This window comes from Tasmannia lanceolata, unplaced genomic scaffold (assembly GCF_043159265.1).
Source record: "Tasmannia lanceolata isolate RefF3 unplaced genomic scaffold, GAP_Taslan_0.1 ptg000037l, whole genome shotgun sequence".
Classification (NCBI taxonomy): domain Eukaryota; kingdom Viridiplantae; phylum Streptophyta; class Magnoliopsida; order Canellales; family Winteraceae; genus Tasmannia; species Tasmannia lanceolata.
The window spans coordinates 57,739,747-57,763,843 of record NW_027518714.1 but is presented as its reverse complement, the minus strand read 5'-3'; the positions used below and the strand labels follow the sequence as shown (position 1 = coordinate 57,763,843).

The window sequence follows — 24,097 nt, the reverse complement described above, 5'->3', positions numbered from 1 at the left end:
AAACTTCAACAATTTCCCGTGATCAGTCAAGACACTTGGGAATAGCTTGGGACTGATAAAATAACATATGCCTAGAAGTCTCCAAAGTTTGAAGAGAATGCAATCAATGCATAGCTTAAAAGTGTTTAAGAATTCTCAAGTAGATGTTAAATGTGCTATTAACTGGTGTACTGTTTATTTGGAATGGTTTCAGATATTATTTATTTCATGAAATTGGTGCTGGATAACTTACGTTATTATGGGAAGCAGTAGCAACTGGTCTCAAGGTTGTTTTTTTTAATGGTCAAAAGATTCGTCTCAAGGTTGCACTTCTAGAAAGCACAAGTTTAAATTTATCATCCCAAGTCTGAGCTCGAGAGAAAAAAAAATACTGTAGTACAGAAAAAAATGAATGAAAAAGAATAGAAGTGCAGTTATTTACAAAAAAAGCTCATTTTGACGTATCAGTAGTGTTTTTCTTTAGACTTCCATTTGGCTCTTGCTCGGACTATCTCTGCTTTGTCATCTTGCATGCGAAGCAAATGTGTGCTTCCTAAATCTGCTCTGAAAAAAGTTGCATTCACAAGGTTGCCTTCTACTTCTGTTGCTTTCATACTTGTCAAAGACTCAAGCAAATGGGATTGCCGACATTCACGTCGGTATTCCAGTGTCATGCTTGTGAGATTGTAGTCCTCTAAGACCTTCGTAGGCACACTCTGCAAATAAGACGATCAAATATAGAAGTCACTGTGGCAAGAACCTACCCTTCTTGAGTTTTAGGATTTGCTTGCTTATCATATTCCTCTGTTAATTAATGAATTTCCTGTGATTGGTAAATTAGGGAAACAAAGTTGATTCTGTGTCGTTCTCAGGCTTTTTTGAACAGGTTTATCAAGAGTAGAGTTTCAAATCCCAGTAAGTTCCACCTGCTATTTGAGGTGAGGAGTTTGAATTTCAATGCAATTGTTTTGTGCTGCTGAAGTTAGAGAAATTATCATGTAGTGCAATTTATGGAAAGTTCATGAAGGATGCTTTCGATTTCAGAAATCACAAATGCACCCTTTATCTGTCAAAACTATTGATCATGTTTTGTTTGGAGGCATTTTGGCAAACCTAGAAAAATCAATTGCTTTTGGAATATAATTTAGGACCTAAGCATTTGATGTATCTTTGAAAAAATATAATGTGTATGCCTTAATAATTAATTTCATGAAACTAATGAGCACATTCCGTGGAAATTTACCTCTAAAATCCATCCAATGTATTTTACATTATTCACATGCTGGTTGACGTCCGTGTCGCTCCATCTTGGCTAAATTACATGAAATAAATGGTTAGCAAAGTAGGCTACTTGTGACTTTGTCGTCCCGTAATTTTTCTGATATTGTGATACCACTTTTTGGACCAATAAGTACTCCCTTTGTGGAATGGCCCAGTCATGGTTTGAAGTTTTCCAAATGAGGTATTAAGGCTCGTCTCACTTCCACTCCAATAATGATAGGAAGGTAAGCCAAAGTTAATTGTCATACTTACAGCTAAACCAGATCTGATGCTTTCTGCTGTTTGATCATTGAGCTTGTCTATTTTGCTGCTGTCATTTGTTGAGGCAATCACTGTTCTGTCAAGAAAGAAAGGTTCCACCTCTTCCCTCACTTGTTCAGGTATCTTAGACAACCTTCTTGTTTCTCGGTTCATGATAACCCAAGTGCTGAATGGAGAAAAAAATTGTGTGACTTAAGAGCAGTGGTAACTATTAAGTCCGATTTGGAGGTTCAGGTACCTTGTAGCTCTTGTTATGATCTTTTGAGTACTGTAATCTCGGATGATCCAGTCCCTGCGCATTCCATTTTTACCTGATGCGGCAACCCAAGTATCAATCTCTACCACATCGCCCCTATCATGTGATTGATCATCTTCATTAGTTCATGGCTCCATGAACTGTATTAGTTCATAGGACTAGTAGCATCAAAAGACTGGAAATCTACTCATTGTGATAAGAAGGGAAAAATATCAAATTTTCAAAAAGAAACTACCTCTTAAGAATGTTCAGATTAGAAAATACTTGTCAGACCCATAGCTAATTACATTTTTTTTGGTTCTCTTTTTATTTTAATTCTTGTTGAAACTTACTAGGAAAAACCGCTTTTCCAGACATCATATATCTCATTCTTTTTTCTTGTGTGACTTCTTCCTTATGCAAAAAAAATAAAAAATGTTTAGCGCTTTGTTTATATAACTTACTGTGTTGTTCTATCTTAGTAACTTGATTTTCTCTTTCGTGATGTAATTTGAGATATGTTATTTTTTTAAATGTTGTTTGAGGAAATAAATAGAATTTAGGGAGGAAATGGATTGATATTCGTAACCATTCAAAAAAAAAAAAAATGGATTGATGTTCGTAGTGGACAATTCTTAGACTTGCTCTTCCTTTAAACTGGAAGATTGTATCTGAATTTCCATTGCAATGAATCATGATATAGCAAATCTTGAATCTTGATATGGGACTCTTCTGTCTGCCTTATTTCAGATAATGCTTTCCATCTCCTCTGCTGCAATCTTGAATTGTGGTTTTTATTTGTTATCTTCTATGATTTAGCCAACTCTTTGAATTTATCGCAGACACGTGTCGTTCCGTGTCCGATACGACATGCGTGTCCACACTTGTAGACACTCCTTTAGACACTTTTAATGTACTGCATGAACTGTCAAACTTAACGTGGGCGTGTCGACAAGTTTTTGTACTGTGTCAGGTGTGGCATTCTGTTTTATTGTTGAATATATCTCTTTTATTGTAAACTCTTCTTTTAGCTCTTCTTCATCTAATATTTGATGTTATATCTCCTCTGAATAAACTCTTATTCCAATATTATGTTCATTGTATCCTATTGGTCTTCCTTTCTGTTTGTTTTAAATTATAGTTGATTACTCCTAAGATTTATTGGTTTGTTAAGTGAATACCATATTTTTAAATAGGTAAATGAATATCATGCTTATATTGTTGCAAATTCTCATAGTAATGAGTAATTTTATATGTACGTAAGTGTATGAGCGTGTCAGTATTTCTAGATTTCTAGGGGTTGATATATCAGACACCTGACATCCATATAAAACTCGACAAACGAATCTGTGTCCACCAATTATGATTATCTGTACTTTCTGATTTAGCCGTGTCTCTATTTCTAAATTTTGTTGGTTTACCATGTCCGAATCTCCTTGTCCGTGTCCACAAATCATAGGTTATCTTCTATCAAATGTGCAATCTTGCTAGTTTACTATATTTCACTGATTAGAATATTTGATTTCCATAGCTTATTCAACTAAAATAGGAGTATGCTTGTAGGAATGACTTGTCACAAATCCATTATTTGGGTGTCTCTAGAACATATTACCAGAGGCTGAATATGTGCAATTGATAAAACCATTTGTTGTCGAAGTTACGACTGTGACTGATACAAAGGAAAAACACTAGTAAAATGTCTTCTAAGTACTACCCAGATTTCTAGTTGACTAAGCATAATCAATAAGGTCAAGTGTTGTTTAGGGCTTTATCTTCCTTGCACGATCATTCATCCATATTTGATCTGAGATTTGATCAGTGTTTAAAAACGCGGATTTGACGCGGAACGCGGCCAAGAAAAATCCTTGTTGACTCGGCGCGGACGCGGCCAAGAACGCGGTTAACACGGTTGACAAGGTCATAACTCGGGAGAGTCAAAGGAGTTTATTGACTCTATAAGGCAAAACGCGGAACGCGGATGTGGTGAAACGCGGAATGCGGCCGAGGTAAAAAGGAGTCGACTCGGGCGAGTTCCTTGCCGAGTCAAGGAGTTTTTAAACACTGGATTTGATTGCTCAATTAAGTTCAAAAGTAAACGTTAGTTTACCTAGGATGATAGACTTTGTGTTCAAAACTTAGTAATGGAAAACAAGCGGAACTGCGGAAGCAACAAGGAGTGGAGTTGAGTGGGCTAATGGGAGTACCTAAAATATAAACGCACACAGACCTAAAAAAAGGAAAAACACTTTAAGAACCTAAAACATCCTTATTTAGAAAACTAAAAGTTCACAAATAGTATGAAATTAATTGAGTTGATGTCGATCTGGATAATTTCACAGTATCAACAGTTAGTGGTCCGAAGTAACTGCAGAAGAAAGGTTTTGAGAGACAACCAGTAGCGTGATTCTTAGCAGAATCATCACCATGGGTGGACCATTCCTTATATATGTGAACTTAGAGAATATTTTACCTTTGCTCTGAAAATAAAGATGCACTGTTGGAAGTCAAATCATGTAGAAGCCATGGCATATACTTTTCTATTGAAGAGAAAGTAACCCATTTTATTAATTAAGTTCAAATGTAAGCTTCATGACAGTACCATTCAAAAAAATAAAAAAAGGCTTCATGACAGTCAATGTGTGAACTTCCATCAGATGCACCAAATATCAATAAGTAGAAATGTGTGGTTGTTATTCCAGAGGAGTTTTCTGAAACTCATAACCATAGTTGCCGGAAACTCCTTGGGCAGGTGGGAAACCCGTTTCCCCTAAAACGCGTTTCTCGCGGTTGGGAAACTCGTTTCCCCTAAAATGAGGGAAACACGTTTCGGAAACGTTTCCAAAATATGATACAAAATTGGAGAAACGTTTCTGAAACACGTGGGAAACATATGGAAAACTTATGTAAATAATGTGTAAACGCGTGATAAACGTATGCAACTCATAGTAAAAGCATATGAAACGTATAGGAAACATGTGTGGAACTTATGAAAATCGAAAAAATACGTCATTTCCTAAGACATTTCTTGTACTATTTTCTATTGTTTCTAGTTTCTCGTTTCCCTTGTATTTTTTTCATGCGTTTCCCATTTCACGTTTCGAATTCGTTTCCCACCCTGGTAACTATGCTCATAACCAGTCAGAGCTTCTACTTATTGCTTGCCGGGAACGAGGTTAATATATTTGAGAAGCATGTTGGGGTGAATATGATAACAGCAAACCCAACAGCCATTGGGTTTTCTTGCGTATTTGAGAAAGCATATGGGCTGATAAAAACAGCAGCAACCCTACAGGCATTGGGTTTTCTTGGGTATTCAGAATGTGGGGTGAATATGATAACAACACACCCAACAGTCATTGGGTTTTCTTGGGTATTTAGAACATGTGGTGAATATGATAACAGCAAACTCGCTAGTATTCCAGAGGATCTAGTAGTTCTCTACAGATCAGATGCGTATGTGCATGAGAAAATTAGAGAGGAAAAGAAAGGCTTACCAACAACTGTATTTCTCGACTTGTATGTTGATTCGAGTGACAACCCAGATGAGTTTCCTTACGCTCATTTCATGGGTTGCGCCAAACCCATCACTGGCGAGGCCCGAACTCGTTACATGATTCAGTGCTGTCTCCTGCACCAGTAATTATTACCATCTTCAAACTTCTTTCCCATGGGATGGGATCAGTTAAAAACCATTAATTGTATCATATTAGTAAGTGCAAGATGATATCAATACTCCTTGTTTGATATCGGCGTTCCCCTTAATTTTACACTGTTTTCACATTGCCTGAAACAGTTTCCAACAAGCTATCATCACAGAGAATTAAGTGGGGGAGTGCGAGTATCTTAACAGTGGAGATTGTTACTCATCATTTTTCTCATTGGTTGGTACAGCTTTCAACAAGCTATCAACACCTAACCATAGAATAAAGAGTGTTTGTCAAACCAAAACAAGAGAAATGTGGATGTTTTATCTTGTTTTCTCATCTGCCCTCTTTACTTTACATTTTTTTTTATTTCTCACTGGGTGACAACCTGATACAGTTCCCACCGAACTATTCAACAACCCATTAGTTGTTTAAATTTCCCCCAAAAAAAAAAAAAAAAAAAAACACACACACACACAGACTATCAACAACCAGCCAGAGAAAAAAGAATGCCAATATGAAAACAAGGGAGTGCGGACATCACCTCCCCAATATCGCATCTATGGTTTTAGTTGTGAGACATGGCATATGTACTTGGTGCTAAAGGGTATCAATTAGAAGAAACTATAAGATAACTAGTATCTGATTGAACAACATGGACGTTCTTATAGCATAAGGTATTGATTCTTGATGAACAACGAACGGCCATGAAGACATGGGCAGCCCGCAATAATGAGGAAAGATATCTTGAAGGACATCCTTCTCAAAATGCTTGATCGAAGGTCTAAGGATCATCCAATGAAAGTGGACAAAGGGCAATAGGTAAGACTTGTGATGGCCAACAATATTCATGGACCCAATCACTGTGCACATGCTATCTGTCCATGGTCCATGGTCCATGTCATACGATGTTGGTTTTCCTTAAGTTTTTTGTTATACGCCCATTTTACGCCGAAAAAATAATGATTAACATATTTCACTAAAAAAGTTCTTGAAAAAATATTGAGAACATATTTTATTTAAAAAGTTCTTTCGATAAAAATAATTTCCATAGTCTTTATACGTTTCTATAATGTGTTACTCTACGTATTGGGAGGTTAGGATCATCCTATGGAAATGATTTTTGGGGTACCACCCCTATTTATCATTGGAGCCAATCGAATTAATGGTTTGGATCTAATAATAATGTAGACCCTGTCGAATTTTCTGAAAAATACGGCAATAAGAATATGGACTCTGTACGTACCTGCGGGTGCACCATAAAAAAAGGGAAATGATATTTACGCCCCTTTTATCACCGGGGACACCCATTTGCCAGTGTACTTTGCAATCCAAACCACTGGATTTTTCTGACATAAAGTACATTAGGTCCCTTTTTGCCATTGATACACCGACGCTGGGTGTCCCTGGTGATGAAAAGGGGCGTAAATATCACTTCCCTAAAAAAAACTCTATAGGCTGTTGATATTTATATTGGCACTACCATGTTTTAATAATTGCACAAACTCGACTTAGACTTTTCATTTTTAATTGACTCCGGAGATCTTTTTGGGAACCCAGATGATCTTTGACCGCTGTTTGAATAATTAAAAAAGGCAAGTTGAGTCAGTACAATTATCAAAACATGGTAGTGCCAATATCAGTAGCCTATAGATATGGTCGTGTTATTGTCAATATTATTCGGTGCAAGTATCAAAATTTAGTTGCAATATCATGAGCAAATGTTCTGGTTGGACCCATAAACATTGATATAAAGAGCAAAATGTAAACTTGTGTTTCATTTCTAATCTAAAAGTTCTAAACTAGCGGATTTATAAATTGTATATCCTTTTACAAATGAATATATGCAAGATCTCCATGCATGCATTTTAAATTAGGATTTTCTCTCATAAATATCTAATTTGCAAAGTATATTAGGGCCTGTTTGGATACCTGCCATTTTTGTATTTGGATTTGGAATTGAGTTTTGAATACCAATTGAATAGATCCGGCAGAGGGAGACAGAGATGGAAGGGGCTACTTCCTAGTAGAGGGGAGAGGAGAGGGTGAAGGAAACTGCCAGATCTGTGGATTTCCAATTTCTCATTTTCACAGCAAATTTAGAAATCTGATTTTTTTCATTGTTAGCTGCTGAATTAGAAATCCAAGAATTTGATCTGATCCAAATTACAATGCAAAAAGAGCTGCAGATGTGAGAAATCCAAATCAAAATCTTCTCGGCATCCCAACGGGCCCTTACGGTTAGTCATGGAAGTTTGTGAAATCCTAAACTTTTGTTTGTAAAAATACTCTTTAAGCAATTCTATAAATAGTGATAGTTTCCTAAAATTTATAGTTTTTACTTTTTAGATTTTCTTATATTAAAAATGATTGAAGGTTTAATACAACATAAAAATAGAAATATTTTGGGCAAAAGACTTATTGTGTGTGATACATATTAGGAAAATTACTATTTAGGGAATTTTAGAAATACTTTATTTTTTTTGGCTAAAACAATATTCTTGGTGACTAATTGAGACATACAGATTAGGGATTTATAAGTAAAATTTTCTTTCTAGGTTTTCATTGGGATGATAATGATATAGATAAATAAAATTAAAATGAAATTCATTTGATTTTAAGGAAAAGGATTAATCCAACCCTTTGAGCATTCTTATGCTATTTTTTCAGCTTCCGTAGCCTTGAATATCTCAACGGCCTCCCTGTGCCATTTTTTTTTCTGTCACAGCTAAGCCAACAGAGTATTATAAAGAGACAAGTAAAAAGAGCAATAGAAGAGAGGAATGACCTGAAGGAGATTCATAAGAGTTTCCATGGTGGCAGTTTTGTCTGGTCCAATCTCATAAGATCTGATAACAAAAGTCTGTCTATAAACGAACTGATCCTCCACAAACCTCCCAAGATTAAATGAATGAAATGGTACATCACCACACTCATTAAATTCAATACTCCTTCCCACATATGAAACTTCATTCCCATTAATCCCATTCACATTTCTTCCATTGATTTTATCTACACTTTGATAACTACTGCTCCCTTTCACACATAAACCTCTTACCTTTCTATCAATGATCCTTTCCACACACAAACCTCTCATCTCTCTCTTTCCCCTCCACACATCGATACTCAGTTTCGAAACTCCGGCGAGTTTTTTGATCTCCACCTTATAAACACCTGCCGTAAAGTACGCTCTAGCATTGCCCGTCATCGCCATTATGATCGTTCTTTATGTTATCATCCACTTACAAAAGAACCCACTAAGAAAAATTTGCCTATCTATGGGTCTGACCTTTTCTTTATAGATGGACAATGGAGTAATGAAAACCCATCAAGAAGAACAATAGATTGAGATGTAAAATTATAACATGCATGGCATTTATGTAGTGAAAGCCCAAAACAAGTGTTATTGAAAGAAGATGAGAGGGGGGGAGGTGGAAAGAAGAGAGAAAGAGAGGAAGATTAGAAGAATATGCTTAACGTGTTTGAAAAAGAATTTAGAGGAGAATGGAAATGTTGTTCAACTACTTGAATACTTTTGGTGGAGAGGAATAGAGGACTCAAACGTTAGCCTACACGCAATTGTAGAAATATGGGTGGTGATTTCATGTTCTTTTGGGGTTATAATAATAGCAAATAGCCTAATAATACACACCATTTCTTGTGCAATATCATCCGTAATGTTGGTGATTGAGATTCAAAGGTGAGAGAAATTAGGGATGCCATTAGAGAGGTTGGGAAATATCGGGAAACAGTTGTAGCTCACCTATTCTTCTACCCTCTAACTTGGTCGTGGTGAAGGTAAAACCTAAAATAATGAAAGGAAGATATAGAGCTTGTGGAAAGTCTCAACTCTTTCTCTAGCTAGTAATATATGGTAGACTTATGCCTTTTTCTTCCTTGTTTCTTTTTCTAGGTAGTGTTTGGCAGAGCTGTTATATTTGGTAGAGATGTGAATGGTGCCCTACGGTCCAATGGATCTAAAGGGTCTGAACGTTATACACGATTTGGGCACAACAACTAGATCCGAAATTACTTAATTTGGATCATGACCCTGATATAGTCACAAAACCGATGAAGCAACCTAATCTGAATGGAGCTCACAAATGTACGAAAATACCCTTCATACTTTTGTCCGTTTATGTCTATTTATGAGGGGTATTTTGGGAACATAAAAAACCCTTATGTGGGTTATTTTTGTGACATTAAAAAAACCTTCTTTTATATCTATTTTTTTAAATGGTAAAATTTTATTAGACAAAGAAAATAGATAACTCTACTCAAGGAAGGGGGTAAGAAATCGAAAATCTCTAATGTGGACACTCGTTCCACGAGATAGCTGCTGGTCCGCCTCTCTATTTGTAGATACTGATGTGATGGTAATGAATTGCCTCCATATGGTTGAAGATCTCATCCATGAGTTGAGAGAATCTTCATGGGTGAGGAGACCTCTCTATTATGAGGTGGTCTAAATCTCTACGCACCCTGTCAATCTAATACCTGGTAGGAGTCAGCACCGACTCTCTACAAGTGCCAGAGGGGCCGGGCCAGCACGGGCGATGTGGACGCGACACGGGCACGCGGCGCGGGCCCACATGAACGGTCTTGGAGTCTAATCAAATAGCTACTTGGTCTAGAGTTAGAGTCCTACTAGGAGTCTGTTAGTGGTTGTTGTCCTTTGATCTTCTCAAGGGTTAGGATCTACCTCCATGGGCACGGCATAGCGTTGAGGATAACATTGACAGCAATTAGAGAATCTGGTTCAATCCACAAACACTGAGTGTGAAGGTCTCTAGCCAACTGAATTCCTGTGGATTGCATCAATTTCGAGGTCTTGAATGGAAGATGGGGTTTGATTTAGGGAGTAAGCATCGTTAGGCCGCCCATCTCTGTTTCTTAAAATTCCTCCAATACTTCCCGAATCATTTGAGAGGGATGCATCTGAGTTCAGCTTGACAAATGGATCATGAGGTGGTTGCTCCAGAGTCGTCTTCACACTCTTCATCTTCAGTCCCTTCGTCTTCACTCTCTTCGTTTGAACTAGAGTATTCGTTAAAGCTTTTGGGTTGGCCCTCTTCTTCTTCATGCTCTTCTAACAAGTTGAAACTATTGTGGGTCTGAATGCTATTCTCTGTAATCCCTTTTGCTTTGACTGCTCCTTTTAATGATGAAGAAGATTCTCCCACAAGGACAATCTCCAGACAAGGGGCCAAGATTGGCTCTTCATTCAAGTCTTTTTCATCAAAATTCTTCACAGGATCAATGTGCCTTTTTTTTCATTCCTGGATCAGAGGAACCTGAAGAGACTCCCTCACTTCAAACAAGCATAAAAAGCCCTAGAGTCTCTCCAAAAAAGAATGTATCCTGGGCGGAAGAACTCAATGAAGTCCACCTGATCCAAGCTGAACATGAGGACGGTGAAGAGGAGACCTCGGATCATGGACAATCAAACTGGCAGGAATTTCCCAGGAGAACCTGGCCAAAGCGCTCACAAAGAGCCCATCTCACCCCCTCAAAATTAGATGATTATGTAATTCAGAAGTATTTATCACTTTGTTCTCTTAGGCTTAGTGCTTGTCGCTCTTCTTTGTAGAGCCTTGGTTCCCCCTTCTCGCTTGTTTCGAGTTAGGGTTGGTTTGTGATCTTATTGTTCTATCTTTTTCTTTATCTAATAAATCGGTAGGGGTCCCCAATAAACCCCTGCTTACCCATCAAAAAAAAAAGGAAAAAAAAGAAAAGAGAGAGGTGGTTGCCATATGACAGTTCTTGGTTCAGAAGTTTTGCTGAACAAAGGGAGATTCATATTTTTCGCAATTTCCTTGTTTTCGTTATTCATGATGTCTTCGAGCTTTAAGAACAAAATCCTCTCCCGAGCTGCGCGGAGGATTATATTTAAAGTAACTTTTTTGTGCTTTTTTTGACCTTCATGGATCTTGGTGTTCCATTCCATCCAAATGTGATGGACTGCAGCAGTAAAAAGAGTGCGGGCAAAGATGGAGGATTGACCTTTGGCTTTGAATTTACCTCTTATCCAAGTTTCTTCTTCAGAGAGGGTTCTTTTCTGCTTCTTCCTCGTTGAGATGCGGCAGAGAATGGATCTTCATATCCAAGCTGAGTAGTGGATGTCTATGTTAGTGGTTGTCTTAGTTTAGGAGTGTTTTTGTTATATGTTTGTGTTAGAGTATGACTCTAGGTGCTTTGTCTATAAAAGAGAAACGTTATTTGCCTGAGAGTTATTTGCCTGAGAGTTATGTTATCGGCAGAGAGGAGAAAAATGTCAGTACTTGATTGTGATATAATAGTTCTCATTATAATATTCATAAAGGGAAGTTCACTCTCTATCTCTCTCCAAGCTTTGTCCTTTGTGCATGTGAGCTTTGCTTCTTGCTTTATTATTTGTGTGAACAAGTGCATCAAAGCTTGGTTCTTTGATCTCTTGTTTCTCTACAATACCCTGAAGGATCGCTCTAATTACTTCTCTCTCATTTGAATCCTTGATACCTATATATCGGTCCATAAAACACCCACTTGGTAGAACCGTTTTCATCTATATGAGAACCCCTTCAATACCTGCTGGCCCCCGGTTGTCCATGCTAGAGCTATCAAGGTTTAACTTCAACCAACCGGGTTTAGGGGGATTTCATCTAGGAGCAAAAATCTCCTTGCATTCCCTACCAAGACCAATCTACTTCTAGCAACGTCAAATATATTTGGACGAATACAAGCTGAAGTTGGGGAGGAATTTAGCCTATGAGATGACTAAAGCTACGATCATTGAATAAGAAGTGAATGCGCTTCTTACTTCTTAAACATGTGAGCATTTGTCTCTTTCCAAAGAAAATGTAGTTGACAACAACACAAGCTTCTATAAGATCCTTCCCTTAGTGGGCCACAAGACAAAAAACCAACTCCCAAGCAGCTCAGAGATGTGAGCGGAGAAAACCCACTAAATTCCGAACGGATCCAAAATTCTCATGGTAAGCTATTATTATGTCGAACACCCCTTCTAGCATGATGTCCAGGCCCACCATCACTCCGGCCTTCTTCTGGTTAGCCATTAGTATGCCAAACACCCCTTCTAGCATGATGTCCAGGCCCACCATCACTTGGGCCTTCTCCTGATAAGCTATTAGTACTGGATGTCCAACCACTCCTTTAGCATAATGCCCTGGCAAAACATCACTTGGGCCTTCTCCTTATAAGCTAATTGCTTGTCAAAACCCTTCTCTATCATGATGTCCAGGCCCTCCATCACTTGGACCTTCTCCTGGTAAGTTACTTGTATGTCCAACCCATCCTCTAGTGTAATGTATGGGCCCACCATCACTTGGGGTATTGTGGACCCCGATCCCGGTCAAAATGGGGTGTCTACAGGTATCTCCTGGTAAGCCATTAGTATGTCCAAGTGTCCAACCCCACCTCTAGGGCCTTCTCCTGGTAAACTATTAGTATGTCCAATAACTCCCCTAGCATGATGTCCGGGCCCAGCATCACTTGGGCTTTCTCCCTGTAAACCGTTAGTATGTCCAACCCTCCTGTAGCATGATGTCCGTGCCCACCATCACTCGGGCCTTCTGGTAAACTATTAACATTTCCAACCCTTTCTCTACCATGATGTGCAGGCCCATGAAGACTTGGGCCGCTTTCTGGTAAGCCAAGACTTCCAAGCTAACGATTTAATGCTTGGATACTTGAAGTACTATGATATAGTACTTCAAAAGGCATTGCCCATAGTCAATGCCACGAGAAGCTTACACACCAAAATTAAACAACATTTCACGCATCGTCCTCCTACATCCATGAGGGGCACATACACCTGACACCAGAAATGAATAAATGACTTCACGATTTAGAATCTATATATAAACATATTGAGCTTTTATAGGGCAGGGATATATTCGCCTCCTTTTCTTCCCCGAGCCACCCCCTCCAGTGTGTTTATGACTACTCTTATTAGGCTACAACGTGGGGGCCCGGGGAAGAGAAGGATGTTTGCGCCCCGGGGGGGGGGGGGGGGTGGCGGGTTGGGTTGGTTGTGTGTGTGGGATAAACAAAAGGAAAACACAATAGGTGTTTTACTAGGGGTGTTCATTATTCGGTTAAAACCAAATAACCAAACTGAGCCGAATTGATTCGGTCAGTTCGGCTTCGGGTTTATTTTTTGGAAATTCGGTTATTCTGTTCAGTTTCGGTTATCTCAAAAAAAATATTCAGTTAACCGAAATAACCAAAATTATGATAAAAACTATTATTTTTTCAAAAAATAGTGCTATATGGGCACTCCGTAGGATGATCAAAACCGTCCATTTGATTCATCACAACTTAATTAGGTTGTGCTCAAAAAATCATTTCGATTGGATGATCCTAGCCCTCCGATCGAAACCAAGATTTTGCTTTTTTTTCTCTTTTTATCCCACTATTCAGTTATTCGGTTATAACCGAATAACCGAATTTTTAATCGGTTCGGTTATTTCGGTTCGGTTTCGGTTACCGAAATTTGATAACCGAAATTATTTCGGTTATCAAATTTCAGTTATTTCGGTTCAGTTATAACCGAATAACCACCCCTATGTTTTACCATGTGTCGCTGATGTGTAGAAATCTCGCAAAATCTCATGCTTGTGCAAATATGCCATTAATACTTAAATAAGTGTCAAAATGCCGATACAGATCAAAACGAGGCCAAAGTAAATCTTAGTCAACTCGGTACGATCTGGTCAAGTAATCCGTTGGCAGTCATAAGTCAAGAGATCGAGTGAAAAGAGCTTTGATTGACTTCATTCCAAGATGCAAACCACGACAAGAACATGGCCAAAGTAAAATGGTATTGATGGGAGTCCATAATAACTTGGGCGAGTTTTGAAACTATGACTTAAACATAACTTCCACGAAGTATTTGGGAAGTAAAAGATTTCCATTTCGATTTTGGTAGTGCATGACTACCATGTCTAGCTTATTTTCTCACAGCCCATCTTTTTGTAAAAAACTACTTATTTTAGAATCCAAGATTTCCTCATCTCAGGGATTGTGAAAATGTGTGCATGTGTCGCATGTGATTATAAGATTGAAAACTAGGAGAGGGAATCCTTAGGTTTTCAGGGCATTGGATTCTCACCAATGTTTGCGTTACTCAAGCCAACATTCTCCACTTCGTCCACACTTGGTCTCGCGGGAGCTTCCGGCATATAGACTTTGGGCGAAAAAGGGCATGAGGCCCTATATTGAGTAAGGGGGCAGTACCCCGAAGGAAGGACCAGCACTGTTGGCATAAGACATTATGGGTGCTTTTGCATTATATTCCTAGAGAAAGATTACAAATAGTTTCCATAAAATACATAAAAAAATATGTTCTTATCTACCCTGTAACTACTAGTATTTGAAATTCAAAATATATAACTAAATAACTTCCTAACCTACCACTATCATGATCCAACCGCCAGATCTTTCTAGATTTGATCAAATATATTCTAACAGTACGTGATAAATGTGTTTGGTGATCTTGACCGTTGGGTGGAGATCCGGTGCATGGTGAATAGATGGATTTGACACAACGTTAGGACGTCTCTTTCATCGTATCAATCCTTATTCATTTGTCTAGAATCCTCTAAAGGGTGCACCAATTAAGCCTTAAGCCCCTTATTTACGCCTCAAAAGCTCTAAACCAACACAACCCATTAACCCAATACCTCTCTCGCAACAGATTCTTCGATCGTTCAAATGTCAAACTCCTGGTCATGACAAGTGTCACCGACTTTCGCAGCACAAACTTAAATTTTCTTATTAATGGCGATAATTGTTTCGCCACACTCTAAGATGACGCGCCTCCCTAGTAACGTGATTTGACGTAAAAAAGCGTTAAGTATGCCCACAATTGACGTTAACATGGAGGCGCATCATCCTACAGTGGGATGAAAAAATCATCCCCCTGCATTAAAAGCGAAAGGGAATTTAACAATATAAATTTGAGCAACGACAGATACAAGGGAGCCCTTGCATAAAGAGCACCAAAAGGGCCCTTCATTGGATCCACATTATTTTCAGTTACATTTTAAAATAATTTGACAAAAGAAAAATCAAGGTAGACGTGATCCAAATCTAGTTACTTAAAAATCTCTGATCTGAGGGTTCTAAATCTAGTTACTTAAAAATCTCTGATCTGGGGGTTCTAAATCTAGTTTGCCACGTCTAAGAAAGAACCCGATACCACCTCAGATCCTACCAAGTGTCCTTCTTGCCCAAATATAAGGATCTTTTCTTTCCAAACTTGTAAACCGCTTCCACACTCACCTTAATTTCAAACAACAAATCTCTCTAGGTTTTCCCTTTTGGGTTGTTTCTTATACAGAGAAAAATCACTAGAAATGGGGCATTTTTGGACTTTCCTCACTTATCTCAATTCCCTAGCCGGGTATTCTAAAAAAAAATACCCATGACTGATCTTTCTGTATTTCATAAAATTTTGAATCTTTGTCTCTTGTTTTTTTGTTTCTGATTGAGTTTTCTTTGATTGTACATGCAGGCCTACAGTGATGCTATTATATCCCTTGTAAGAAGAAGCCATGTCTAGAAATCTTCATCTACGTGATTTTAATCCATCTTTTCTTTTTTGTAGATGTGGGTTACTTTGTGTATGATTTGATGAACAATTTTGTTGAATTTCTCGTAGATACGCGTCGGTTCGAGCGATCGAGAGCCCGTCCAAGCTTGATGATGAGCAGTGGCTCGCTTATTGGATCTTGTATTCGTTTCTCACTCTCTTAGAAATGGTCGCGGCCCCCATATTACAATGGTAAGAAGAAGAGAAAGGTGATACATACATGTTATGCACCATATCATGTTCTTACAAAGTAGTTATTATTATAGTATCAAGCATTTTTTGGGTTTTAAGAAAAAATTATACGCACATGTTACGGTGTATATGATGCGTTCAACAAAACTATCCTGTAAATTGTAACCACATTATATACACCATAACATGCGCATGTTAGATTTAACCTATCACATTTTTATAACGTGCGCCTCTGGAGTTTATTTTTTATTATAAAACGGATTAATTCAACGTTTGTTTTTTTTTTTTTTTTAATTTCTTTTTATCCCCTAACCCATATGATTTTTATTTTTTATTTTTATGTTTTTTTTTATGGGTGGAAGGATACCAATATGGTATCAGATAAAGGTGGCGTTTGTGGCTTGGTTAGTGTTACCACAATTCAGAGGAGCATCGTTCATATACGAGAGGTTCGTGAGAGAGCAGCTGAAGAAAATGGTTGGAAGAGCAGGGAAAGATCATAAGAAAGTGAGTTGATTTTCGTTCTTGAATTTTCTTGTTTAAAAGAAACATATTGGAATGATAAGAAGTAAAAAAACTAGAAGAAATAGTAGATTTTTTTATTTTTTTTTGGGCACAAGGGTTATGTAGTTATTGATTTATTATGTATGTGGGATGGGCAGGAACACGAGGCGAATTGAAGGAGGAGATGATCTTTATCTTTTTCTCCTGTGTTTTTTCCTTTTACTTTTTTACTGAAGCTTTTACCGTTTCTTTCATACATCCCCAGCCAGAGATAATTCCATGTTCTATGCTACTTAAGATTTGATTTTAGACCTGCTTTATTGTTCATTCTTCACTACCAAGTAGGATGGGGCCACCCCATTCTTCACTCTACATGACATGTGACAGTTGGAATAGTCCCTCATCTAGTAGGACAAACTTTTGTCTAACAATCCTTGCCGTCTGATCATTGTGTCCTAAATGGATAATAAAAAGAAATGTAGCCAACAATTCAGATTCAAAGACCAAAAATTCATCCATCAGGTAGTATAGATTTAAGGGTGTCAATTTTGGCTCGGGCTCGGAGGCTCGCTCGAGCTCAGCTCGAAAAAAGCTCGGCTCGAATCCTTAACGAGCCGAGCCGAGCCGGCTCACCAGGCTCGTTAAGCTTAACGAGCCGAGCCTAATTTAGGCCAGGCTCAACTCATTAAGGCTCGTTAAGAATTTTATATATAATATATATATATATATATATATATATATATATATATATATATATATATATATATATATAATATTAATTTATACATTAAAAGGGTTGTCCAGAGAGTGAAAGGGGGAGGGGGGGCAAAATATGTCACTTCATTTTTGGAACCCCATTTGTTACTAGGACCACCCCCATAGTGTAAAAAAAGTAGTCAAATTATACTAGTAGGGCTGTCCAGGTGTGAACATAATATAACCCGAGCTGGGTAAGGCCTGCGAGCCTGACCGAGCCGAGCCCGAGCCTGGTTCGAGCCGAGCCGAGCTGAGGTTTTGAGCTTAACGAGCAGAGCCGAGCCTGGCCAAGCTCGGCTCGGCTCGTTTACACCTAATAGATTGTATCATTTGAACAGTTATCATAGACCCAACACATCTATAGTGAAAATTGGACTCCAACCTTTTTCCTTATACTCTCAAAAGAGCAAAGAGGCTTAAAATCTGAGGATCTCTTTAGCCCAAAACACACTTTCAATACCAAATAAAGATCTCACTTGTTAATAAGTCACCCATTATTTGGGCCTTATTTAAAAGTTGGGATTTGCTAGGACCATCACACAAGGCATTTTGTGGAACGGTTGTGGCATGAAAGTGCAGCCACTTAGGCTCAGATTTTGTCTTCATTTAATTCACATGAGGTGGCTGCACCCTCATGCAACAGCTGTTCCGCAAAATGCCTTCTGAGATGGGCCCTAGCAAATCCCTTAAAAGTAATTTGCATGTTTACTTCTTATAGACACAGATTGGGCAATTATTCGGAAAAATTTTGGACATTTTGTACACTCGGCTACCATGAATTTTTTTCTTCCATGGAATATTATTGCCTTATTCAAAGGTGAGGGACGGTGGGAGAGGGATGGATACGAGAGGGACTGAGTGGGGAGAGGGCAAGAGAAGCCTGAAAAACTAGGAAACAAAAATCTACACTCAAAATCCAATAACTTTTTCCTAATTTTTTGCCACTTTTGACGCTCATCTCTTAGTCGTGCCCTGTCAAATCTCTCCTTCTCCGACCCGTAGTACCCCTCCCTCGCCACTTGTAGGGGTGCAACTTGGGTCGGGTTGAACCCGATTTTGGCTAGGGTTGGGTTGGCATTTTCTCGGGTTGGGTTGGGTTGGGTTAGGGTTGGGAAAAGCCAACCTGATTTAAATTTGGGTTGGGTTAGGGTTGAGGCCTTCGCAACCCGACCCGAACCCGACCTTCGTCCTCTAATTTTATCATTATTTTCTTGGGATTATGTTTTTCTTTCTTGCATTTTTCCGTTTGGCCGTAGATGAACCCGACTCCAACCCGACTCAATCCGAACCCAACCCGACTCAACTCGACCCGATTTGGAGGCGGGTTGGGTTAGGGTTGACCATCCTCAACCCTAGGCTTGGGTTTGCTCGGGTTAGGGTTGAGGGAATGCTATCTCGGGTTGGGTTTGGGTTGCCCTCAACCCGACCCAACCCTGCCCGAGTTGCACCCCCTAACCACTTGGAGACACTAATTTATCATGAAAAAAAATAAAAAAATCTTGGATGACGTGGCCTTTAATAAAACTAATTGTTGATATGAAAAAAGAGAAAGTAAGAAATTTAAATAAAAAAATTGCTCACAAATAATAATTGTATAGTTGAAATTTTTATTTATTTTTTGCTTGCAGTGGGTGAAATAAGCACGTTGACATTGTAAGCAAGGTTTTAAATTTCGGTTTAGAGGGGGAGGGGGGGAATTTCGGACCTACCCGAAACCAAAATTTCGGCCGAAATTCGGTAAAGACACACGAAATGTCGTTTTTTTTTTTTTTGCTGAAATTTTGGAAAGGAATAAAAAAATAATATTTTTTCAAATTTCGCCGAAATTGAAGAGTTTCTGAAATTTTGGCCGAAATTTGGTACATTTCGCCAATTTCAGTTTCGGTCTCGACCGAAATCCAAAATTTCGGACAAAATTTTAAACCTGGGTGGCCATTGATTATGGACCCATTAACTGTCTAGATTGAAGAAGAGATTAGATGTGAAATTACCATAAATACCCATGATAATAGAGTGATTATAGAGTTCAGGTGGTTATCTGATTAAGCTGAATCTGATTATGAACTCATTAACGGTCTAAATTGAAGAAGAGATTAGATGTGAAATTCAATAAATACCCTTATATAGTTCATTTCATTTGGTAATTAGGGCACCTTGACTAATTAGGATATGGATGGTTTAGTGTAGGCCAGATCCATCTAGTTAAGGTGGTTATCTGATTAAACTGAATCTGATCTGATAACATCTATATATGATCAGTCTAATCTTGACCATTCAATGGATAGTTTGTACAATGAAGATGGGTAGATATTTGATGCTAGAGATGGTGCATACACCATATTTCAGAGTATGCACATAGGAATTCTTCAAAGATGATACAAAGAGTGTTGATAATTTGCTATTTCTTACCATAGGATGGGCAGATTCAAAACCCTCAGCATACACCATATTTCAGAGTATGCACATAGGAATTCTTCAAAGATGATACAAAGAGTGTTGATAATTTGCTATTTGTTACCATAGGATGGGCAGATTCAAAACCCTCAACGGGAGGGTGGAAAGCAAAAGGGGAAAGAACTCCAAACCAACACCAATCAAGCCCAAAATGGCTTTTTCAAAAGGGTACCTCCTCTTGTAAAAGGGAAAATAAAGTAGAGCATGTGATGAATCCCACATCCATAAGTACCTTTTTTTAAGAGTGGGCCAGTGGGCCTCTACCTCAATGGTAAAGGCATTGGCCCTCAACCCTGAGGCCAGGGGTTTGATCCAGCTTACCTACCATAAAAAGCATAAGCACTTTAGGATAGCCTCTGGCTCAAGCGTAAAGGCATTGGCCCTCAACCCTGAGCTCGGGGGTTTCTACCAAAAAAAAAAGACATTGGCCTTCAACCCAGAGGTCGGAGGTTTCTATCAAAAAAAGAGCATAAGCACTTTTTCCTTGCCTACTTAAACCTGCTTTCTGCATTTCAGTGTTCACTCAGATGAAAAATTCTCTCACTCTTCTGCTCTCCATTCCTCTCCTAAAACCATCTTCAAAATATCCTCTAGATTCATCTTGGAATCTCCAAAAAACCCTTCTAAAACCACCCCTCAAATCCAAATTCCCCAACCACTAGAACCCAATTGAAACTCCCACTTGTATGACCATGGATCCCATCAAGATACAGAAGCTTCAAGCCATAAACAACTTCAAGAGAAACCACTTCCTCCAAAGCTTATTTCAGTACTCTCTAGCAGCTCTCATTCTTAATCTAGTTTGGTTGCCCTCTCTTTGTTCTTCTCTCCACTTATTCTTCTCTATCTCCCTCCCAAACCTTGGCACTTTCGTCTCTAATCCCAAGTTCTTGTTCTTCCTTATTAACATCATAATAATCATTCTTGTCGGCCAGTCCAAGCTCTTCGATTTGTCATCTGATGTTTACAATGAGTACTTAGGCCAAAATCCGAGCCTCAAAAAGTTATCTATCATTGAAGAGACAGAGAGGGAGAAGATATTGGAGATGCCTTTAGTTGAAGGGAATGTGGAGATAAAAAAAGATGGAGAGGAAGATAAAGAAGAAAGGGAAAGAGGGGGAGGAGATGAAGTAGAGAAAGAGAAAGGGGGTGATGATGTAGATGGGGAAGAGGATTTTGGTGGTTTGCCACTTGAGGAATTGAACAAAAGGATTGAGGATTTCATTGCAAGGGTCCTTGAGCAAAGGAGGCTAGAAGCGAAAGTGGATGTTTGATGTGGGTGAGAAGGAATGAAACAAAGGGATACCCACAAAAAATAAACTGAACAAAAACTAACACTAAGACATTGAGAGTATAGGCTTTTTTATTTTAATCTAGATTTAAACTGTAAGATCAAATTGCTGTATGATCTTTAGTGTATATGAGATATCTATGTAGAAATAGATCTTTCTACATCTAGAGATTCCAAAGAAAATGGGGAAAAAAAGGATTAATCAGTTCCTTCTCTTTTTGAAGATGGAATGCAAATTCAAATCCGGCCAATTAAACAGAGCTCTAGGGTTTAAAATTAAACCCAACCAAACAGAGGGTTTTGTCTTCTCATTCTTAATTGGCCTCCTAGAGCTGTTTTGGAAATACTGATGACCTTTGACAGACAATTAGATACTAAAAGACAATGTGAGTCAGTGCAACTATCAAAACATGGTAGTGCGAATATCAGTAGCCTAAGCAAATGGTGAACCTCTCCTCTTGACTTTTCAAGATGTGTGGAACTGAGTTGGACCCACTTTTCATAGCCATCCAAATATCCGATCCAAAGACCCAGAACACATCTTTTAAGAAATAAAGAGCCTACTTTAAGACGAAGCTACTATGTAGCTGCTTTCAAAAGGCAAGCAAAATGAGTGGGCTCTACCACATTTACAACTGAGAGAGCTGACCTGAAATTCACGATTTGAGCCTCTATATAAGCCAAGAAGTAGGGGTGGCAAAATTGGCCGAACCGAACCGGAACAGAGCCGAAATCGAACCAAAAATTCGGTTTCGGTTTGGTTAAACCAAACCTATTCAAATTTCGGTTTGGTTCGGTTTGGGGATGAAACCGAACCAAAACCAAATATTTCTAATGATTATGAGTATGGGGTGGCAAAATTGGGGGAACCGAACCGTAACCGAACCGAAATTCAATTTCTGTCAAGTGAAAGTTCTACATTTGTGACTTAGGTTGGAATCTACATAGGTTATTCTTTTTATTAAATTGTTTAATAACTGTCAAGTGAAAGTTCTAGATTCTATGAGGCCATTGCAACTTGAAAATGTGGTGGTTGGGCAGTATAAAAGCTGCACAAAGGGCGGTGTTACATACCCAGCATACATAGACGATAAGACCGTGCCAAAGGACAGCTTAACTCCTACGTTTGCGGCCGCTGCTCTTTTTATAGACAATGCTAGATGGGATGGGGTGCCATTTCTCATGAAAGCCGGGAAAGCATTGGATACTAGGCGGTATTTAAGACTTGGTTTTTAACTTCTCATTACCCTTTATCTTTAATGTTGATTTATTGCTATTTATCTTAAGTACAGGACACTAGATTTTGCTGTATGAACTGATAAAAAAAAGGGCGGCCCAGTGCACAAGGCTCCCGCCATTTGTAGTATGAACTGATATGGTGTAAAATTGGAAACTGTTTTGTTTTCAGAACAGAAATCAGAGTACAGTTCAGGCACGTCCCTGGTAATTTATATAAGAGGAGCTTTGGAACAGATCTGGATCTTGCGACAAATGAGCTTGTTATCAGAGTACAGCCTGGCGAAGCTATTTATTTGAAGGTCAATAATATGATCCCTGGTTTGGGGATGAGGTTGGATTGCAGTAATCTGAATCTTCATTATGCAGCAAGGTATGGATAGAAACTGTTAAGAAAATGAGAGTTGACTAAACTTTCTTAACACCCACTTTTCTAAAACAGACAATATTTTTGAATAATTAAAATAGTTGTTTGCATCTAACTCTTTAGTCTTTACCATATGTGTAGCTTTGACTATTTTAGCAATTTAATCAAATGATCTTGCAAAGATATGATCATAATAGGCTAATATGCAGTTGAGAATGAAAGGCGCTACATACTTAATTTGGGTTTTGTTAATATATGTGAAAAATCTAAGCCTTTGAAGTTTGAAAACTCATACTTTTCCTTGTAGGAGGTGACTGAACTAACATGCCCATGTATTGAATGACATGTCATTGATATCCAAATTCTTGGAACCAAATGCTCTCTTTTTGTGGCAATTTGGTGCTTTGCGGAGAATCTCTGATGCTGTTCTCCTATTTATTATCTAAAAGATTTAGGAAATAAAATGGATCTTTTGGTCGTTAAGTCAGTTCTGATAATTCAGTGACTTTTTCTCTTGTTTGTCCATTTTTTTTTAAGTAAAAAGAGATAGGGGTGCAACATGAGGACTTCCCAGGAGGTCACCCATCTTAGCACTACTCACGCCTAAGCACGCTTAACTTCAGAGTTCCGATGGCTTCCAGTGCATTTGTGCCTGTTGGTTACTTCAATGGCGTCTTAATTCAACTGGCTATCATGGTGGTGTTATTTTTCAGATATTCGAAGGAAATACCAGATGCTTACGAGAGGCTACTGCATCGATGCGATCGAAGGAGAATGGCGGCTTTTCATTCGGAGTGACGAATTGGATGCTGCATGGGAACTGTTCACGCCATTGTTGAAAGAGCTAGACGAGAAGAAGATTGTTCCCAAGCCTTATCGTTATGGGAATCGAGGACCTGACGGAGCTCATTATCCAGCTGCAAGTATAATGTCGCGACCTCAGTTCCGAGCATTTGTTCAAATTACGCTGTTGCGATCACTGTGGAAGTTGGAGATGAGCTTCTGAATCTTTAGTTTTTTCAGATATGTTTAAACATACAAATAATTCATTTTTGAGGTGGATGCAAAGGTCCACAAAGGCTTGAAATCCCTTGAAACAAGTTTCATTTGTAATCAGACATTTTTAAGATGAGTAGGAAATTTTGCTCTCATTTATTTGAGTTTTTATATGGTGTAAGCCCTTGTAGTCCCTTATTTTTCAAAAAGTACCGTACGGACCACATAATAGGATGATCCAAACCGTCCATAAGATGGAACATAATGTAAATAGGTTCCCCAAAAATCATTTCCATAGGATTATCCC

At 38.5% G+C, this 24,097-nt stretch overlaps 2 protein-coding genes and 2 pseudogenes across 3 annotated transcripts; 2 read left to right on the top strand and 2 right to left on the bottom strand.

The window, feature by feature from the left end:
• Positions 1-309: 309 nt before the first annotated feature.
• Positions 310-9,303, bottom strand: LOC143861121 (palmitoyl-acyl carrier protein thioesterase, chloroplastic-like). Its single transcript, XM_077372043.1, has 6 exons — positions 8,189-9,303; positions 5,251-5,384; positions 1,760-1,873; positions 1,513-1,687; positions 1,223-1,291; positions 310-695 (listed from the first exon to the last, which is right to left on the bottom strand). Exons 1-6 carry the CDS (start codon positions 8,612-8,614, stop codon positions 444-446), a joined length of 1,170 nt encoding a protein of 389 aa, XP_077228158.1. The 5' UTR covers positions 8,615-9,303; the 3' UTR covers positions 310-443.
• Positions 9,304-15,566: 6,263 nt separating this feature from the next.
• LOC143862445 (protein HVA22-like) lies at positions 15,567-17,017 on the top strand. The gene is made up of 5 exons (XM_077373493.1): positions 15,567-15,805; positions 15,917-15,943; positions 16,064-16,186; positions 16,549-16,693; positions 16,849-17,017. Exons 1-5 carry the CDS (start codon positions 15,759-15,761, stop codon positions 16,864-16,866), a joined length of 360 nt encoding a protein of 119 aa, XP_077229608.1. The 5' UTR covers positions 15,567-15,758; the 3' UTR covers positions 16,867-17,017.
• Positions 17,018-20,592: 3,575 nt separating this feature from the next.
• Positions 20,593-23,809, top strand: LOC143861634 (uncharacterized; annotated as a pseudogene). The gene is made up of 4 exons (XR_013239978.1): positions 20,593-21,168; positions 22,140-22,405; positions 22,600-22,800; positions 23,508-23,809. The product of XR_013239978.1 is annotated as an uncharacterized LOC143861634 (transcript).
• On the bottom strand, positions 23,344-23,461 carry LOC143862738 (5S ribosomal RNA; annotated as a pseudogene).
• Positions 23,810-24,097: the final 288 nt, after the last annotated feature.